General features: G+C 31.3%; 1 protein-coding gene and 1 long non-coding RNA gene across 3 annotated transcripts; both read left to right on the top strand.

The window, feature by feature from the left end:
• Positions 1-10355: 10355 nt before the first annotated feature.
• LOC122605458 lies at positions 10356-14954 on the top strand. 2 transcript variants are annotated; one of them, XR_006324620.1, is made up of 4 exons: positions 10356-10463; positions 11530-12126; positions 14169-14228; positions 14675-14954. It is a non-coding gene; the product is annotated as an uncharacterized LOC122605458 (long non-coding RNA). The 2 variants fall into 2 exon arrangements; XR_006324621.1 differs by having other exon boundaries at positions 14149-14228.
• A 5151-nt stretch (positions 14955-20105) lies between these two features.
• On the top strand, positions 20106-20945 carry LOC122606329 (uncharacterized protein At1g76070-like). Its single transcript, XM_043779281.1, has one exon. It carries the CDS (start codon positions 20106-20108, stop codon positions 20943-20945), a length of 840 nt encoding a protein of 279 aa, XP_043635216.1.
• The last annotated feature ends 835 nt before the right edge of the window (positions 20946-21780 follow it).

Here is a 21780-nt window from a genome sequence, read left to right as displayed (position 1 = left end):
TCTTCCTTCCATATCCGACCACCACCACCATGATGATCTCCGACTACCACCATGATCCTCCAGCGACCATCTCCGACGAGACTTACACATGTGTAAGTACAACTATTTTTAGCATTTTAGGGTTTAAAATTTATAGGTTTTTTTTCTTCGCAAGACAACCACCACCAGCCACCGTCATCTCCGACTACCCCAACTACCGCGCCGGCAGCAAGGGCTTCGCCCGTACCATAGCAAACCATCACCATCTTTTGGATCGTCGCCCATCAAATCCATACGATTCTCATATGCGTCCCTTGACGGTCAGCTTAGAACGGACGAGGGCCTCTGGCTCGTACCGTATCCACCCGAAAACGAACCTGATTATCACCGGAAAGTTAACTTACGCATGTGTAAGTTAACTTACACATGTGTAAATATCGCCGGAAATGGTCGCCGTCGCCGGAGAATAATGGTGGTGGTTGGAGATGATCATGGTGGTGGTGGTGGTGGTCAGAGATAGAAGGAATAAGGAAGAAGAATGAGGAAAAACCTTGTACTTTTTTAAATGTTTGTACTATAGATAACTCTCATATATATATATATACACACATATATAATAGACATGGCAGTTATTAACACAAACTTACACTCACTAACACGCAATTACACATATATTGTTGGTGCAGTTTCTGTGCACCGATTATTGTCCGCTGCAATGCAATTAGTGTATGAGACATTATCTATACTACATTATGTATGAAATGATGTCTATACTACATTAATATCTATGAGATGTTATCTATACTACATTAATCTCTATGAGATGCTATCTATTAATGTAGTGTACGTGTACTTGAAGCCCAAGTCCAGCCCATATATTATGAGTCAGTTATATATATGACAGATATGTCTAGGGTTTCAATTAATGATTTTAGACTAGTCAAAAATCTATTCATGGATCGGGGTAGAGATCTATTGTCACACCCTGCCCAAGGTGGGCCAAGCAGAGGGTGACTTCTTGGAAGCACAATGCAAATTATAACAAACGATCTCTAAATGAAACGTTTTTATTATAAAAACTTCTTTATTTATTACATAGTTATAACAACGAGTTTACAATTTTTGACAGAACTTTCCTATACAAAGCAACCATAATCCTAGAAACCTCATTTTCTTTGGAAAAATATGCGAATGCGACGTTTAGAATATGCTCCATTGATCTATCTTAGTTTCCTGAGAATACACACTAAAATACGTCAACAATAATGTTGGTGAGCTCATAGGTTTTTACCATAAAAATTGACATGGATCATAAGATTTCAGTAGTAGTATGAATATCATAACATATATTAAAAGACCAATAGTTTCGTATGACGTGCCTTGAGTATCGGTGCCTTAACATATTGTTTACCCCTCTAGTAGTGTTTCACTCAAAACACTATTTCAAATATTATATGCCCGTTTCCCAAGTTAACATGACTAACTCGAGCAGGGGTGTCAACCCCGATAGTACTATCCATAATATTCGCGCAATGGTTTCACGGCATCAAGATTCCAAGTGGATTTCATGAGTGATTGTTACATAGCCATACACAAACTATTAAAAGTACTCGTGTCCATAAAATTGAGCAGTGTATTCTCTCCCCAAAATATAAAACAGTTTAAAAGAGGGAACTATGAGACTCACCTTAGCAACAAGATTATGGTGACAAACGAATAAGGTTCTCCAAATTTATGTATCACCTAAACATGTTTAGGGTTCAATTAATGGCCATGGATTTAATTGAAATAAGTACTTAAAAATATTTTTAGGCTTGTCAACATAACTTTTATTTTTCCAAGTTTCTACGTAACAAATTTGGAATACCATTATGGAGTACTTATAGGTTCAAAATTAGAAGGGTGCCCGCGCGTTGCAGCGGCAACGGTTTATAACGCGTGAGATGTCGTAGAGAGGGAATGTGTATGTTTTTCTGGTTTAGGCGAAAAAGATGGGGAGAAATGCATATACAAATACAGTATATACATTATTAGATAAAAAACCATAAAATGTCTATGGTAGTTTTGGTAATTCAAAGACAGAAATTATTATAAATAAAAAGAGCCCTTTTGCTTTATAAGGGAGTAGTAGATAACATTACCATATAATTTTTGAAGATGATTTATACATGGTGACGATACAAAATAATATGATTTAATTATTTCAAGCATGATGGTCTTAAGTAAATCTTTTTGTATTAAAAAAATAATTGACAAGCATTTTCATAATAACAATATAAATTGAAATAGGTTAGAGTTTTGTTACACATACAAGAAGACTTGAGCAACTTAATTTAGAGGATGACGATACAAAAATAATTTTTTTTATTATTTTATAAACACAACTCGTCTACATGCCTCTAAATATTGGACACGTATAAATACTGAGCACCCGTACACTAACCAACATTTGCTCCAAGGCTATTCAAGACTATATACTTATCCAGTAATTCAGGTCCATATCAAGTAATGGATGTAAAATAAATTATAGATAAAAAAAAAACATCCTTAAAAATAACATATTTTTGGGGAATTTGTAGTTTTATCATTATTGTCAAAAATCAAAACATTTAGTTCTTGTATTTTTTTTTTTTACTTTTGAAACGATAATATAAAACTGACTATAATAAAGATGAGATTCTTCAAGTAAAAACCAATTTGGGCAAACTCTATCCTTGACTTTTGTAGATAGTCATTGCAAAACAAATAGATTCAGGATTTAGTTTCTTTGAATCCAAAAAGGTATTTTTCTATATGACGAAATAATGTAAATGCTAGGTTATACCCCTCATTTTGACAAAATAATATTAGATACTAATAAAAGAAAACTTAGTGCTACTGTTAACGCTTGTAAGCTAAGAATATGATAAATTAATATCAAAGTTAAATATTCAATGATCAACGAAGTATGTATATATCTCATTTTATGCACAATCGTGTAAATAGAAAATTATGAATAAATTCATCACATACAAATGAGTTGTGATATGGTAAAACTAAAACGATGAATGGTGTGTCGAGCAATCAAGGCTTAAAAAATCTTAAAACTAACAATCTTATAGTTTTATAATAGTTATGATACGCAAATTATAATTAAACTATCAATTTTATTTTTTACATGTATTAACGAAAAAATATTCTCAACTACCAATTTTAATAAAAGCTAACAAATATTAAATAAATAAGAAACCTACTGATTATATTCATTGTGAGTTATTATTTCATAAAATAAGAGTAAAATTATTTACGTGTGGATCCAAACACTATTTATTAATTTCATAGGGCATTACAGGAGTTAAAGTTGTTTATTAATTATGGATCTTAAAAATTAAACAGAACATCATGTGGTTCAAATGGCAAATGAGCCTACCCCCAACTTGGAGGTTGTGGGTTCTACTCCCACCTCTAACATTTTTAAACAAATTTTCATAAGTTATACTATAACTCTAAAATACTTATGTGGCAGCTGGTTACTACGTGGATGCTGACATGTCTCTAGGATCGATATGATGACGCCACGTAGGAAAATGCTGATATGGTGGGCTCAGAGAGTGCCACGTTAGCACTTTCTGATAGCCTTTTATATATAGAGAGAGATATGTGTGATTTTTTCAAAAGCCTCAAGAACTGATTCAGGTGGATTCCACACACCTGGATTCGTACAGATCTCGATGTTCAAGGGTCAACGGGACCTAACATATACTTACACACTAACTATCTATTCTCTCAAATACGCAAATGAACCGCCTAAAATAGCTGCATCTCTGGTCCGATCGATGATCTCAAACACCTCCTTTGTCGAAACAAAGGTATGTTATCAATCGTTTTTACAAGCAATCGTGTTTTTTCCGTCTATTCTAATTAAAAGTTGAGCTTTATTCAAGGGGTCCAAATTTCTTTATTTGGAAATTAAGGTTTCCCTTTTATTTATGCGACGCGAGTTGGGTCGGGTCTCGATTCAAAAAAATGAAGGGCGACTACTATATATAAGTTATAGTTCTATGTTGAAAGTTTAGAAAAGCGGGATATACGAATTGACCAAACTATCCTTTATGATTTAAGGAATGATTAATTCTTTTATTTCATAAACCAAGAATCTTCCTAAATCATAGGAGGGTGACGTGTGGAAAATCAAAAGGTAAGATTAGAAAAATGATTAATTGGAATTTATTTGTCACATTTATATGATTTTAGAAAGATTTGTTAATTAAACAATTACTCTATTATATTATAAAATATCCACCCTTTAAGTTAAACATTTTTACATCAATTACTTTCATCATGACGGATTATTATAACATCGCCCTCTGTCGTCGCATCACATTGTCGCATTGTGTGGGTAGAATGCTAGTATATATATATATATATATAAGAGAAACTTTAATTCCAAAATAGAGAAATTTGGACCCTTGGATGAAGTTCAACTTTTAATTAGAAACATTAGATCAAACGCTGATGTCATATACCCTTTATAACTTTTTTAGATTTAGTTTTAATTTAATAAGTTTATATATAGTCACTAATTATGAAAAGTAATTTCCTACATCTTATAATTATAGAAAAGTAATTAATTTAATAATATAATTATTAAAAATAATTCCCAAGTTTTATATTATTTTTTAAAACCACTTTTTCGGGGTTTTTTTTTTTTTTTTTGTCAAATTATGACTTTATATAATAAATGGTTAAGTTATATATAAAGTCATGTGGAAATTTGTTGATACTATTAGTTTAAAAAACATTTTGTATTAAAAGTTTTTAATAGGATATATATGTTAGTTAAATATTTAAAAAATGATAGAATAAACTTAAATGTTTAGATACCACCTACTGAAAAAATGATGATATTATTATTTAAAAATATTTTATATTGTATATGGTTTTGAGGATACATATGTTAAATCTCTGTACAATGACGATGTAAAATTAAAAATAAATCAAATATGTTTTATTTCGTGTAATAATAAAATTTTCAAAAAAACATATTATTTTCTTATTTTATTAAAATATCAAATCACTAACTTAAAACTACAATGTCTATTAATCTAATAAAATAACGGGTGAGGATCTCTCAAGTTGATTCCCTAACTTTAATCAAGTTGGGGAAATCTTAACCTTTGAATAAAAATCAAAGCTTAAGATCATTTTTAAATCTTGATCCTCGATTATCATCTAAGGGCCAAAATATCTCTAACTTAACCAATCAAGTTACCTCAAGTTAAAAGTAACTTGAGAGGATCTCCACCCTAAAATAACATAATATTCACAATAAGATTTATATTACAAGGGTCAATGTTATACTTTACTCTTAAATTACAAGTGATACCTTCCAAGGTCAAAAACCATACTAATTAGTCACCAATTAGGGATGACAATGAGGCGATATCATCGGGGATCTCAATCCCTATCCCCATACCCGATTCCCTCTTGCAATCCCCATCCTCGTCTCCATACCCGTCAGGGAATTAGATTACATCTCCATACTCATCTCTGTCAGGTATCGGGGATCCTCATCGGATAATTGGGGATATTTTTTTGAACAAACATAAAAGTAGAAAATAGCTAAATGAATATGTTTAGTTTGACTTTTTTTTTTCCGATATAATAGGAATTATATATAATATTATTTTTACGAGGAAAGCTTATTTATAGTTGGTTGTACATAATTAGGCATCGCCTTAGGCATTTCGGTGGAGGGAGGAAGAGGGATTATATATGTATATCAAATTTAATGGTTTACTTTATAATTTGTTTAAAAAAAATTCATATGACTGGACCAACGTAAGTACAACCTACTATACAAATTATTTTCCCTATCTATACTCCCTTAATAAGCAAACTACCCCACCCCTTTTTAACACCTCTACCTTTGAAATGTCGTCTATGCCCTCCTAACTTACACTACCCTATTTTTTCTCCATTTTTCTCCATCACGCTCATTACACACACATACATTCAGTTGATTCCAGATTTTCTTTCTCTCCCCCTTCTCTGATTTTTTCCCCTCATAAACACCATCCACCACCGCCCCAAATACCACCATCCACCGCCGCAATCCACCATAAACACCATCCACCACCGCCCCAAAAACCACCATCAAACCACCATCCACCGCCGCCTACTTATCCCTTATTTTTTTTCATCGCCGCCGCCCTACAACCCACCATCCCCGCCGCAGAAATCAACATCCACCGCTTGAGGTGAATCATACATTCATTTAATAACACGGTACCCGCTACTTGACCGACGTTTTTTTCCTATTCCCCGCCGCATCGCGCGGGTACTAGGCTAGTTTTGTATACATATATATCCATTCACCATTACATAATTGTTCTATTTCGGTGTTGAAGTATGTTGATAAGCACAGATATGAAGGAAAAATTGATATATATATTTAATGTGTGAATTATATATTTGAACAACTTTATATAATAAAAATCAATTGTAAACTACATGCTTACACATCCATCATAACTTTTCATGTATTTTTATTTCCCGCGTATTACGCGGGTCAATAATCTAGTATATATATAAAAGAGAGATCTTAATTTCAAAATAGAGAAATTTGGACCCTTGGATGAAGTTCAAATTTTAATTAGAACCATTAGATCAAACGCTGATGTCATATACCTTTTATAACATTTTTAGATTTAATTTTAATCTAATAAGTTTATATATAGTCACTGATTATGTAAAGTAATTTCCTACATCTTATAATTATAGAAAAGTAATTAATTTAATAATATAATTATTAAAAATAATTTCCAAGTTTTATATTATTTTTTAAAATCACTTTTTTTTGGTCAAATTATGACTTTATATATATTCGTATTGTATAACGTAATAAATATTGGTTCTAGTTATAAATATTAAAATTTACATCATTAATATCTTATTATATTTAAATAAAAGATATTTTTGATATGTATATGGGGTCTAGAAAATAATAAAATATATAACAATGACAACATCACTGTTTTTCAACAACTTTTATTTATATTGTTAAATTATTAAAAAAATAAAATAAAAATTGTACAACAAGTTAATAATTGATGGTTAGTAATTAGCATTCGAGATACCACATTGACATACAATTGGACAATATGTGGAGCTCGAACCATGTATGTCTAATACGAACTTAGGACTCTCGAAAATCCTCCATAATAATCCACTCCTACAAATATAGGAAGTAAGATTCGATACCTGATAGATTTCTACAAGGTCTAATGCATTAATAATGGGTCGTCAACCAATTGGCTGCTAAATTAAGTGATACAAATATAATATGAAGATTAGGTATTTATCACTAGAATTTATGTTTCCTTTTTTATATCTACTTCATGCGATTCCTCTTTTTACATATATTTTAACTCATTTAATTCTATATAAACAAATATAATATTATTGTTTTCAATTACTTTTATTTACAATTTATCAATATAAAATATCAATTAATATTAGTATTTTAATAGTTATATATATTTATCCGCGTACGCGGGATATCTATAATATAACTAAAAGAGGAGGTTGGGGTTACACTTGACACCCTAATCCCCCTCCTTTAGCCTAAAACTTCCTTCTATTAATCCTTTAGTTTTTTAATTATTAAATCTAAAGGCCGACCTTATTATTAATAAAACAATTTTTTTATTCTTAAAAGTCTCTCAAAAATTATATTATCTATAACTATCTTGTAAAACATTTTGCTCTTTTTTAAAATCTCAATTAAGTAATTGAACTACCTAAATTACCATTCTTCTTTATTCACTAATTTAAACATCTCTACCAAATATACTTATAATACCCTTAAATCTCAACTATTCATTTTTCTATCTCATCAAATTTCAACCACTCATTTTTTTTCTTATCTCCATAAATCATTTTATTTCTCTAATTCATTCAAAATCTTTTATCTCAAAATTCGTATATCGATAAATTATAATAATTGTATGGGTGTTCTTAAAATTTCATACTCTTTCATTAAAGATGTCATTCGATATACTTTCGATGAATTTTTAAATCCGCCTGTACGGTTAAGGCATTTGGCTATAATACTTTATGACTTGACCTATCACCCCCACGATCTCACCGCCGCAATGCGCATATACTATTTCTCGTATCTATAAATATACAACCTAAGAAAAAACCATGGCATATTTTTAACAAAAAAAAACTACGACCAAACAAAAAAAAATCGAATACCAAAAGGTTCGACCTCCTCCTATACCAGGTTACATGTTTTTAATTCTTAAAGATCATTACTTTAATGAAATTCAATATATTTTTAATTTAAATTATTATTATTATTATTAATATATTATTATTAGTAGTATTGTAATTATTATTATTTTCTTTTTTTATTATATATCTTTTAATTTACTTTGTTGTCCTTTATAGATTCATTATGGCTTCTTTTCAATAACAAAAAATAAGACCACAATAGTTCATCTTGAAGATCTTAAGCAAACACATGTTAACCATCATCTACGACTCCATGTTGTGCATATATGGACTATTTCGGAGTGGAACAACCCGAAGAAAATCAAAACGTTCGAGATGATCTTTGTGGATAAATTGGTATGTATTTTTCAAATTATATACTGTACATTTTTTGTTTCTGTTTTTGTTGAGCTTAATTCTAAACTGTTTAGTCTAAAATTGTTTTTTGTATTTGTAGTAAGTTTAGATATAACAAATTGCAAATTTTTAATTTAACTAAAGTTGAAAAAACAAGGATAAATTGGAATCAATATTTATACGAAGTTAATTTTCATATGTTCCCTTTTTTAGTTTTCGTATTGATTTAATTGTGATATTGGTTATAGAGATTTAATATACTTGAATTCCAGTTTTTTAGATTTGATTAATATATTTTCAGATTACCCGTCTATTGGACGGGTCTGAGCACTAATTTTAAACTACTATGTTTAAAAATAAAATGGAAAATACAAGATAATAATAAGTTTAAAATAGTTAAGAGAAAATGTCACAAATAGTCCCTATGGTTGTTCATATTAGCATTTTGCCCCATGTGATTTTTTTTCGTTGCTAATGGTCCCTTAGTTTTCCATTTTCATTGCAAATAGTCACTGACACTAACATTTGTTAGTTTTGACCGTTTAAACTCTTCATGTGCAAATCATATGAGAGTATAATCGTCTTTTGACTAACTACAAGGACTATTTGTATAATTAAACCCTTTTTAATTAATATGAGTATATATTATACCTATCCTTGTCTATATCTTCAAAATCATATATACCACTAGATCAATGTAGATATCTGTATCATCTTTCTCAATTCATACATTCATACATACATATACATATATATATATATATATCTAAGAAAATACCTAGTATCAATTAAACAAACAAAAACTATCCAAATGTTAAAAACTTAAGAAAATAAAAATCTTATATTCACAAACTAAAATTTTTTGGTAATGAATTCTTGTTCTTGTATGTCTTATGTGAAGCCGTGAAACACAACCACACGCCCACACATCTCACCTTTCAATTACAATGTATGAACTATGGTTGGTGTTGACTTTTGACCAACCACTCATGGCTTGCCACATCTCCACCCAACCCGACCTTATATTTCCATCCTAATAACATTCACCAACTTCAATTTAATATACTTTTGTTGTTGTTGTTGATTAAGCCGAAAGGAGCATCGTTATCAGGTGGACTCAATTAACAATTAAACTTGTGGTGCTAAATTAACAATTAAACTCAATCACACTGTGCACAAAATATGGGATGGAAGGATAGTATGAACTGGAAGTTGTGTTTTTTTTGGGCGTTCTAGTTGGAAACATTCACAATGAGGATACCCACTACTGAAGAAATATTTTGTGGCGAGGTAAGTTTGCAATGCTGGGTTCTTGAAGCAGAAACTTAGAATTTAATTTTTTCTATTAGTGATACTGATTTTTTTTATAAAGGAATCGTAGGTTTTGTTTTTAAGATTGGGCTTGATTAAGATAGATGTATATATGGGTTCGGGTTTTTAGAACTGAGTGGATTTTGGTGGTGGACTGGTGGTGGTGGTGGCCGGAAGAAGGAAGATGATTGAAAGAGGGAGAAGAAGAATAAGAAGAAGAAGAAGAAGAAGAGTGTCTTTTATGTAGATGGACAATTATACCATCACTAACGGCCTTAAACTAACGGATGTTACTGTCAGGGACTACTAGTAATGAAAATGAAAAACCAAGGGACTGGTAGCAACGAAAAAAAAGCAAAGGGCTTGAAATGCTATTATGGACAGCCACAGGGACCATTTGTGACATTTTCTCAATAGTTAATTAATTATCGGGTGAGGCCAAAGCTATTCCGGGCTGGGCTTTAAACAACATCTCCAAATACCCTGAAATAATCAGCTTTTTCTGTTCCTGAGTGGTTGCATAATAGAGACGATCAGACGATACGCATACACTTCAGGTAATTTTATTTATTTCATATTTTAGTAGTAATTAAACCATATCTATATGTTATTGCATCTTGTGGTTTTATTTATTTATTTTGTTCATATATGGAAGATTGTAAGATTTTGGGACTAGTGAATGAATATGTATTAAACTTGTCTGGTTTTGATGTCTTATTATGCGTTCCTTCTAAAATAAGCAGATAAATAGTTTCCGATAGAGTCTTTGTTAGAGGTGTTTTTTTTTTGCTGTGTTCTGAAATAGGAGCCATATAAGTTGTCACATCAGCAGTAGACTTTATTAGAGGTCACATAGATAGATTAGCAAACATGGCGAGTTAGCCCGACTCAGACTACAAACCAGGTCAAAGGGGTAAAAAACTTGGCTGCCTCGAGTAAACTCGGCTAAAACTCGGCCGAATTTGGTCAAATATGGCCAACTCTTTTTTCTTTTTATGATTTTCTTTTGAGTAAGTTTTTAGATTTTGTAAACTAAAGTTTTAGTAAGATTACCACTTTATCACCTATTCTTGTTTTATTACCTAGTTATTGTTTGTGTTTGTCACTAGTTTTTCTGCTAATCTATCAAATAACATTATATTTCCAACTTTGAAGTTTGTTTTTGTTTCTAAACAAATAAGTTTGCTCTTTGTTGTATTAATGTATTATGTTAATGTTTCAAACCACTTATTTTTAAGTTTGAAGTATCTAGTGTATTTCTAAGTTCCTATTACGTAGAATTTCAAAATTTTATATTTTGTTTATTTATAAAAATCCCAATCGAGGTACCCAGAGACGAGTCTGAGTCGCCAAGAACTCGTGACTCGCCCCCTCTCTGAGTCGCGAGCTCCCCAACCTTGTTTAAAAGTAGTATATTTTCATTTGCAATGACTACGTGAATATACGTATATCTATACAAACAACTAGTGACTTCTTTTGGATGGTTCTAATATGATTTTCTGATGCATTTAAAATCTGCTCTATGGTTTAGTTGCAAAAGTAAGACAAATTAGGTTCATCCAAAAAGATTTTATTGTAATATGAAAAAAATCACACATATTTACAAGGAACGATTTCTCACAGGGATATGACGATCATCAACGATGTCACAAGTTCACTAAATGCAATGCATTTGTCCAACACAAATGAATGGACAGCAAAAGATATAGAGATGGACTATCCAGCAGCCTCGATAAGTGCGGTTGATTATGAAATGGGTGTAAATATTTCCGAGGGAAAAAGAGAAATGTATGAAATATATGTGGACTGCTGTTCAAATGACGCTGATAAGGCAATGGAAGTCTACTTGAGCATTATGAGTGATGTTGTTGGCAGTCATGAGAATGCAATTGCAGTACTAGGAAGTAACATGTATGATTACAACTGTTTCTTTGTTAGCCTTACGAGAGCGGAGTTGGAGAAACTTGTCGAAATAGACAATCAACGTATTAGGGGAATTTATCCTCCTTACAATCCCATTTGATTGTATATCAGTAGTACTGTAGTAGAGAGTTGTTTTACGGAAATGGAGAAATCGTGCACTTGTATCATCGTCTGCCTTTGGGTACCCACATATTTCAAAATGGTCCAGATCAAGCCTTCTTTACCTTATTCTCTATGTATGGCATGCCCATACAAAGCGGTTGCAGTACTAAGTGGCATAAGTCATCATTAATATAGGTACTTTCTTCTTTGTTTTATGTGGAATTGTAGTTCAAGTAACAAAATAGGTGGGTTGGGTAACATGTCTAAATGGATAAGTTTTCAGTACAGTTTAGGTTGTGGACTTTTAATCACTTCTTTGTTAGTTTACTCAAATGTTATATTTGATCCTTTAAAGATGGTTACTAAACTACAATATTACATTATTAATTTAAAGTTTTCAATAAGTTGTCTCAATAAAATATTAGAGTAATACATTTTAGTGCAATGATATACACGCACACATGTTTCTTTTTTGCCAAAATAGTTTAAATGATTCCTTTTTGCCAAAACTTGTAACCTATACTTCAATGGTGCGTTTTCTCATGATGCAGTAAGTTTATAAGCTAGGGAAAACTCATTTAATGTTATTTACTAGCTACAATATTCGTTTAAACTACATTTTAACTCCTCTTTCACATTACATATATGGTAATTGTTATTAAGGTAAATGATGGTATCTTAATCCCATGTTGAATGTCTTAATCTCAAGTTAGTTGATCATGTACTGTTGCTGGAATATGTAGTATTTGCCACTTATTTACCTAGTATAGATAAGACTAGTGTTAAGACCTTAAATGTAGGTTGGTATCTAGATGGCCTTTTCACACTTATGCACATTGTTTATTGATGTATAAAAACCGAGCTATAGAACAAAGAATACTCGTTATGAAATTACATATATAAAAATTGGAATACAATTAGCGAAGCATATATTTGAAAATGGAATGGACATTATAATGGGATGACAATACTCGTAGTTCAAGTTTTGTGTGATAGCGGAGTTGGACCTTATGTATATTCAGTGGCTAGTTCCACCTTACTAGTAGGGTGGTCAATTAACCCTCCTTGAAAACTAAAAATTTATACACATCCCATATAAATATTTTTATGAACCCCCTTAAATTTTATCATGGAACCCCCTTAGACTTGGTTCATGCATTTAATGTAGTAAAAAACCCATGTTTAACTTATTGTTGTAGGCTTGTAGCCCATGTAGTTAATGTCTAATCCTATCTTTGCAATTCATTACTCTATTCGTTGTTGTAGTAATTTCAAACTACTATTATTATGTATGAAATTAAATATTGAATGGTTTATATATCTATACTCCTTATTAAAAATTATCAACCCATGTTGAAAGTTTACAAGATTTGAGACATGCGATTTTACCCTTTTACCCCTCCTTATTCCCTACATTTATTCTCCCTATTATTTTCTTTTTGCCACAAAAATACACACACCTCCACTGTTGTCCTCAAAACCCAACCATCATCTCCAACGTCTGTCGCCTCCACCTTCGTTCAACACCACCACCGCCGTGGAACGTCTCCATGAGACCCACATCACCCCTTGATCTAGACGCCATGTCAATGGTATTCGCCGCAACGCGCGGGTACCATGCTCGTACTATCTTATAATAATTATCACTTTTTCTCTCATAAAAGTGTAAATGCAAAATTACCACTTTACCCGTGATTAATTAATTTACATCATCAATCCCTTATCTTTTAAAATGTCTCCACTATATCTTTACATCAATTACTTACATCCACCACCAACAATAGTTCGTCACCACCACGACCGCCGTCACCACCACCGGTCGTCGTCATGACCAAACCGCCGCCGCATCGCGCGGGTACAATGCTAGTTAATATTTGTATCTGTATGCTACTTTAGGTTTTTAGTTCTTATGATTATTAAGTGAAACATTGAAATCTTTTGTTATTGTTTAAATACTAGATAGATTATCAAGATTTAATTATTCACTTTTAGATGCTTGTCAAGAATTATTCATTTTAGGTTTTTAGTTCTTATAATGACTTTGACTAGATAAAATAAAAATCAAATTTATGTTTACATGTCCTGACTTGTGACCCATTTGGTTGACCCGACCCGTTATTTTCTCCCACTAACTTGTCCAATCGAAGCATGATAATATTTTTCGTTTGCTTTACTTTATCACATTTGTTATTTTAATGCGACCACATGGACCAACAGATTAAGATTGCATGTCACAGGTTCGAGACTTGCCAAAGGCAGGTGGAGAAATTATATCTTGGGATCCATGTGTGAAGATGGTAAGTCACCGGGCATGAGTTTTAGGCGGTATGCATTCTGGGTACCAAGACCGTACATGGGACCAGAGAGTTCCCACCCGCTTACCTTTTTTAAACATAATTTTGCCAACTTTGCATTGTTTTTAAAATGTGTTTTTCAATTTATGGAACAAGTGAACATGGTGCAGGTTAGTTTGTACATCAGATCATTGGGCTTCACATATGTTTTTTTTTTCCCAAACCACTAATCACAAAGTATGCAATTTAAACATATAAATTGATGTTTACCATCAAAGTTTTCATATACGATTTAGTTGATTGAGACATCAGGCTTGTGGTTTTGGCCATGTGTAGTGACTTTAGAAATAATGTCCAGTATTGTAGCATTTCTCTTTATAGTGTAGCATGATCTTTTCTAATCCTCATCTAACATGATATTTATCACTTATTTGCTCTTGAATGTGTAGACCAATACCTGAAGTGGAGGAACTTGCTGTGATTCGGCATGCCTTGGAATGGAGGAGGTTGTTGCATATTGATTGTACGAGTGGTGTCGGTTTAATGTGGAGTTAAAACACTTATAGCAAGTTATTTTGGTTGAGATTAAAGTTTGTGGCTTTATTGCCCCTCAAGCTCACCACTAGCTTCCGATATTTCTCCTAGATTGAAATTCTGCAATTTGAAATATCCTTACTTTTTATTTTTATTTTCTATAAAGTTTATCTTTTATTAATATAAAAGCCGAAATATATGCCTCTTTCCCTAATTGAGCACCTGTCTTATAAGTAGTAGGTTTTGGATTTAAGACTTGGGAAGTATATAAGAAGTCTTTTTATGAAGGCTTGGCTAGGTTCAAGTCTCAGGAGGCAGGGTTTACCCTTATTCATCGTTGTGCTTTTGGGCGGATTAGTAGGGGGTTTTGCCCCCATCGGGTATTTGAAATAGTCATTTTTACTTTGAGGGAACTTTCTAACGCAGACCCGGTTAAGACAACGTATGTTAAAGAAAGACAATATCTATTTATATCGTATTCAAGTGGTTTCTAAAACTATTAAAAGTTAAGTATATATTTTAATTTTTCTGTTAGAATTAATACTTTTTTCAAGTTTAAAGCAAATATCATTTAGTTAAACATAATAAAATTAACTAAAACTAAAATATAATATACAATTATTAATTAATGGGAGATGATCTGTATACCGTTTGTTTTTAACCATATACTACTAAATGTGCTTTCAAGTGTTGTATAGTATAATACTATATAACATGTTTGGTGATGTATGGTTAGTATCGAGTGGTTACAGATCACTTCCCTTAATTAAAAGTTAACATAACAATAAATGGTGATATAAAAAATACAAATAAAAAATAAACTTGGTAGTATTATACTATATTATACCCTTATAGCTCTGTTTGTCACACAAGTATGATGCTCTTTCAACCTTTTAATCGTATGTTCTTATTAAAATATTTGAAACATATCTGGTTGTCGGGAAAAAAAACTAAAATAGAAAAATGAAGGAAAAAAGTGCATAAAACCAAAATTATCTTGGAGTGGTTAGGAAATAATCGAAGCATACCACGGTGAAACAAAAAGTTATGTCATTACATTTGCATTAAAAATTGACTCATCATTTCCGGATAATCATAAAAAAGAAAAGACGTTCACTTTTTTAGGTTTCAGGCACCCGGTTTCACCGGGTTTCTTTCTTCCTTTCCTTTCCTTCCTTTCTATATGTTTCGTATATAATATATACGGGAGAAAGGAAAGTCATATTGGTACCACAAGTTTTTTATAAATATACCACAATATGCAAACTTTATAGTTCATTGTATAAGTTCATACTATATAGTTGTGGTACATTTGTCAAAAGAAGTGATATGAATATCACTTCCCATGAGGAAATGATTAATTCTTCTAAATAAATAGTTTAAAAATCCTCAAAATCATTAGATAATGTCATATGAAAAAATCAAAAGGGGAGGTGAAGAAATATAATGAGTAGGTTATACATGTCATATTTTTATGTTAATAGGAGGATTTTTAAACTATTTTTTTAAAGGATTGATCATTTTCCCTATATATATAATGGGGATGATATTTATACCACTTTTTTTTATATTATTACCACAATATACAAGTATTATTATAGACTGTACAAATATTATCTACACAGATGTGGTAAAATAATCAAATATTGTGGTACTAATATCAATTCTTTATATATAATGTAATATATAAAATAATATTATAAATTTGAATAATAAATGTAAAAAATGAGTTCAGCATTACGTCAATAGTCAATGTTTGATGTGCAAATGTTAGTGACATAAAACAATGTGTTTTTGATGATGGTCTAATATAATATATTAACTCCCACCAGTCCCACATCTAATGGTCTAACAAAATATATTCATTGAAAGGGTAGATACATGTGTACAACACAAGTTAGATTTCTCGAATATTGTATAAATAAACATGTTTTTCAATGTCACTTGCTCAATTACAATTCTATAAATATAATAAGTTGACTATATATATGTATAAAAAGCCAGCACGTTTAGTCTTTCGTTATTTTATTCTTAACCAAAATGTTGTACAAAATCAATAATGTAGAAAATTAAATCCAATGAATCACTGTATTGAGTTTCAATTATGGATAATTGTTAAACTCATACGAGCCACGAGTCAATTCTTATGAGTCGAGTTGATTTACACCAAAAATGAGTTGACTCGTTAGGTGACTTGTTTTTGTCCAAACTCTTACGAGTCACGGTATGAACTTGGATAGAGTCACGAGTCGCAAACTTATAATTATTATAGTTTGATATTATGGTTATATATTATATATTATAATTAATTTGTTATATTATTTTGTGTGTTATATATGTAATTTTGATCATTTTATTACGAATTTAGAGATAAACTGTAAGTTTATGTCTCAAACCTATTGAATATTTAATATTTTGGTAGGTTTATTAAAATAACGAACTTATAATTTGCTTTTAAAGACTTCACATATATATAATTATGTTATATTATGTAGTACTTAAAAATGTCATGATTCTTACGAGACAACTCACGTTCCGAGTTATGAGTCGAGTCAAAAGTTATAAGTCGACAACTATACAAATTTCAATTAGTGTTGATGACTAGATGCAACAGTTAATGGTTATCGGTACCCTTTTTGTTGCAAAAACTATAAATAAATGACTATAAATATTAAATTGATATTTTAATTATTATAAACTTTGACTACTATAAACAAATATTGAACATTATCACGTGTAACGTGTTATGTGCTTTAACTTGGACCAGCAAGTTTATAATAATTAATCCTAATTAATTTTAATTAATTAATACGGAGTATTTACCAATATATTGTACATCTTATCCACATACACTCCTCCATATTGTAAAACAAATGTCAATACAATCGGTATATGTATATACTGTGTACGTTCATTAAAGGTGTAAATGAGGACGATTACATAATTTCATGAACAATTCATAAAATGTTGGATATTTTAGTGTAATTGGATTAATTTGTTTTGATCGGTGACGTCATAATAATACATCATATATGATTGGAGGTGTGGAATGCAAACCTATTTGAATTTATTATAACCTTATGGGCAAAGCCCCTAAGGTACGGGGGTTCGGGGGCAACGCCCCTCAGGAGCAGGGTCTAAGAGGCGGCAACCCCTGGCAGGGTCCAAGGGATAGAGCCCCTGGCTGGGGTCGAGCTGACAGGTCAGCTCGGAAATTTTTTATTTCCATCGAATTGTTATGGTAAAAATCCTTCCGAATTAATTAATTTTATGATTTTGAGGGACTATTTTTGCCAAATTCGAAACATGTAATTAACTGCCTAAAAGACAGCTATTGGGCCTATATTTGATATCCCGTAACATAATAATCAATCGATCTTCTTCTTCTTTCTATCTGGTTCTTTTCTCTCAAATAATAAACACACAGAACGTTCTGAATTTTATGAATTGTGTCCGATTGAATAGTTTGGGTGAGCCGCCAAATTGATTCAATCTGAAAGTGATTACACGTCTTTCAGAGTTTGATTCTATCCGGTTATCTGTTTGTTATTCACGATTTTCCCCAACATAAAATTATTCAATAAGAAGTTTGTTTATGTTCATTTGTTGCAACCAAGCGTAAACAAGATGCATTGTTTGTTTGGAAAAATGCACCAACACAAATTTATTGGTGTCATTCGTGTGTTTACGTTTATGAACATTTAGCAAGTTGTTTGTTTAAGATTTGGTATTTGTTTATTGTTCGGTGTGGTGTTGTGATCATGCCGACGTACACCACAAAGGCACGCCGTTTCAGAAGCTCTACTGGATATAGAAGAGAAACTGAACAAAAACAACAGTATCTCGTGCACATGTTTAAATATTGGTGAGAAAAAAATAAGTTAAAAAGAAATGTATCGACAACGAGGCTAGATATGCTAACTGGAATCATCTTCGGTTTTACTCTAGGTTATAGGTTCGACTCTTCGAGTGACGCGTCCTGTAGGTCTTTTCTTTGAATCAACTTTAACATATTATAGTTTACATCTCATAGTCTAGAATAGGTACAAAACTCTAACCATTGTATTGTGAGATATTCTTTAGTATTGAATACCGATTAACATTTAAAAAAAACAAAAATAAACGTATCCATGATGAGGAAAAGAGCAAGCTATAGCCACACGCCTAAACTAAAATATGGATAAACAAATCTTGGAAGAGTGCGAATTGGACTAAAAAGCGTCTGTTTGAAAGTGTTGTACGTTAGATTCTTACAACATTCGAATTTTCAAACAATAAATAAATAAGTAATGTCGGGTTGAACATATCAATTGTCAAATTTTGAGTTCCAACACCAAGTTATATTAAACAAGTAGTGTATATAAGTGTTTAAAGATATATGCAATAGAAAATTTTATCTATATTTTATTTTTTGTTTTGATTTTTTGGTTTATCATGATTCAACAATTAATTAACACTAAAATGAAAAACCAAAAATATCCTTTTTTTTCTGTTATCAATTAAACATCTTCATCTAATAAACATATAATACTTTTAATGAAATAATTTACAATATGTATCTCTCAATTCTTAAAATAAATACACTACCACCTTTATTATCAATTACTTTTACATTTATCTCCACCCCACCCCTACAGCCGTCATCACCACTACGGTTGACACTACCGCCATCCCATGCCACCACCACCTTAAACACATATCGTCGCATTGCACGGACATAAGTCTGATTATTATTTAAATTAAATGTCACAACTTATTTTCACTACAGTACGTCTTTTCTTTGTAATTAAAATACTTATTGGATTAACTCACACTAAACATTTACCAAATAGGTTAACTCATATTAAACATTTACCAAATAATTAAGTTAATCCACATTGATGTGATTGAGTAATAAGGTATATTAGAATGTCGAGATAAATTTTAAAAAAAAGTGGGACGACGTTTTATTTGTGTATCAGTGGGCTGATGTACCGATAACCTTTTCATTAAAAATGTAAATTTAAGTTTTAAAAAATAAATAAAAAAGTGGAAGGGGTTGTTAATGAAATAAGCTCCAAACGAGTCAAATTACGGCCAAATTTTCCTTAATTTTACTATTGACTTTTTGACCAAACACGTTATCCAAAATTTGTCTCACTTCATCTTAGCCGAAGTTCTAGACTATTTTTTTTTTCTCCCTTAACCTCTCTCTTTCCTTATGAGCATCGGATTGGATATATCTATATATACACATCAAAAAGTTGAATTCGTATCATACATATACACGTACATCAAAAAGTTCGTATTACATTACATATATACACATTTTTGTAAGATAAGATTAGAATTTACTTTTGCATATTTATGGATCAACAAAAGACTTTGTTAAAGTCAAGGAATGCAATCATGAAGTTTCTACCAAGAGCAACATCATCCGTTACTTTTCAAAGCCCTCCGATTTACAGCCCGGCAAAAGACAAGAGATCATCGGAAAAAACCGGCCACAAATCGAATCTTGGAATCGGTTTCTCGGGCCCTTTGGTTTCTTCCATGATTCCCGTTGACACTCGTCGAAAAATCATCAACAAAAAATCGGATTATGGAATTGTGTATGAACCTACATCTCCAAGAGTTTCATGCATGGGCCAAGTTAGATGCAAGTACCAAAAAGATAAACTCCAAACTGCCAAAAATACCCTTCCAGCCAATAAAGTTATACGTCTTATCGATACAAGGACACATAACTTTGATGATCATCATGAAGAAACACCGAAAACCGGTACTAATAAGAGCAAGAAAAAACTAGGGTTTAAGAAAATATTTAGTGGGGTTAGTACTTTTACCCCAAAAAGTGTTAGGAAAAATATTAAAGATATATCAAAGGGTCCATTGTATCTTGATGATAATAAGGTTCCAAATTTGAGTACAATGAAACGATTTACGAGTGGTCGTGGCAAGTTTTCGAGTTTTGATTGGACAAAAGAGGTTGCAAGAATGGATGGAGAAGAAAGTGATGATGAACAACTACAACATGATGTTATAGTAATGCCTTCTTCTGCACCTGTGGTTATAAGGAATTCATTAGGGTTTGATGATAAATTCATTAGAGTTGCAGGAATAAATAAGGAGCCAAAGAAGGAAATTAATTTGTGGAAGAGAAGAACCTTGCCTCAACCTAAGCCTATTCAAGTGAATGGTATATAGATTTTTAATTTATTGATTACAATTACAATTAGGTGATGTTATATTTTTTGTCGGATGTTTTATTATTTAATATTCTTTGATTTGTTCGACTTACATATGTAAATTATATTTGTAAAGAAATTTTGGAAAGTATTTCTTGTAATATCCTTTTAAAATATAGTTGTAAAGGACAATTTTGAACAAATTAATTAGCTACTAAACAACTATCATTAAGATGCCTAGATGTCGTACAACATGATATGTCGTACAACTTGATATATACGTGGTGATACATCTTGGGAGTTGCCGAGTTGGTCTAGAAAAAAGTCCGAAACCAATATATCGTAATAAGATATTGGTTAAACCGTGTATATCTATATTGATCATTTGCCCATATAAATTCAAAGACGGCGATGTTCCATATTGGTGTGCCTTGTGTAAATATAGTTATATTTGCTCATTCCTCCATCAAAACTAACGTCATATATTAGTTAAGATTTTTACGAACTTTTTTATATTTAAAGATTTGCTTAAAGTATTAGTCTACGACTTTTATGAAATTTATGTTAAACAGATTAACTTGTTCATTTTTGTGTCCTGTTTGTGGTTGGAAAAAATGAAACGATTAGCTTACCATAAATTTGTGTTTTACATTAACATGTTGTGTCTTAACATATTTCATGTAACTTGTTATGCCAGTTTTAATTCTAATCCTTCCATATTTGTATTTAATTTAGTTTTCATCCCTAACGAAAAAAAATACCCCGTAGTTTTTTTTATATTCTTTATAGTGGGTCTTGCTATGATCTAGGTGTCATTAAATGCGTAAAACTATTGATATAAAAGGTATATATAT

Source organism: Erigeron canadensis, chromosome 6, assembly GCF_010389155.1.
Source record: "Erigeron canadensis isolate Cc75 chromosome 6, C_canadensis_v1, whole genome shotgun sequence".
Taxonomy (NCBI): Eukaryota; Viridiplantae; Streptophyta; class Magnoliopsida; order Asterales; family Asteraceae; genus Erigeron; species Erigeron canadensis.
This window is presented reverse-complemented; position numbering and strand designations above follow the sequence as displayed.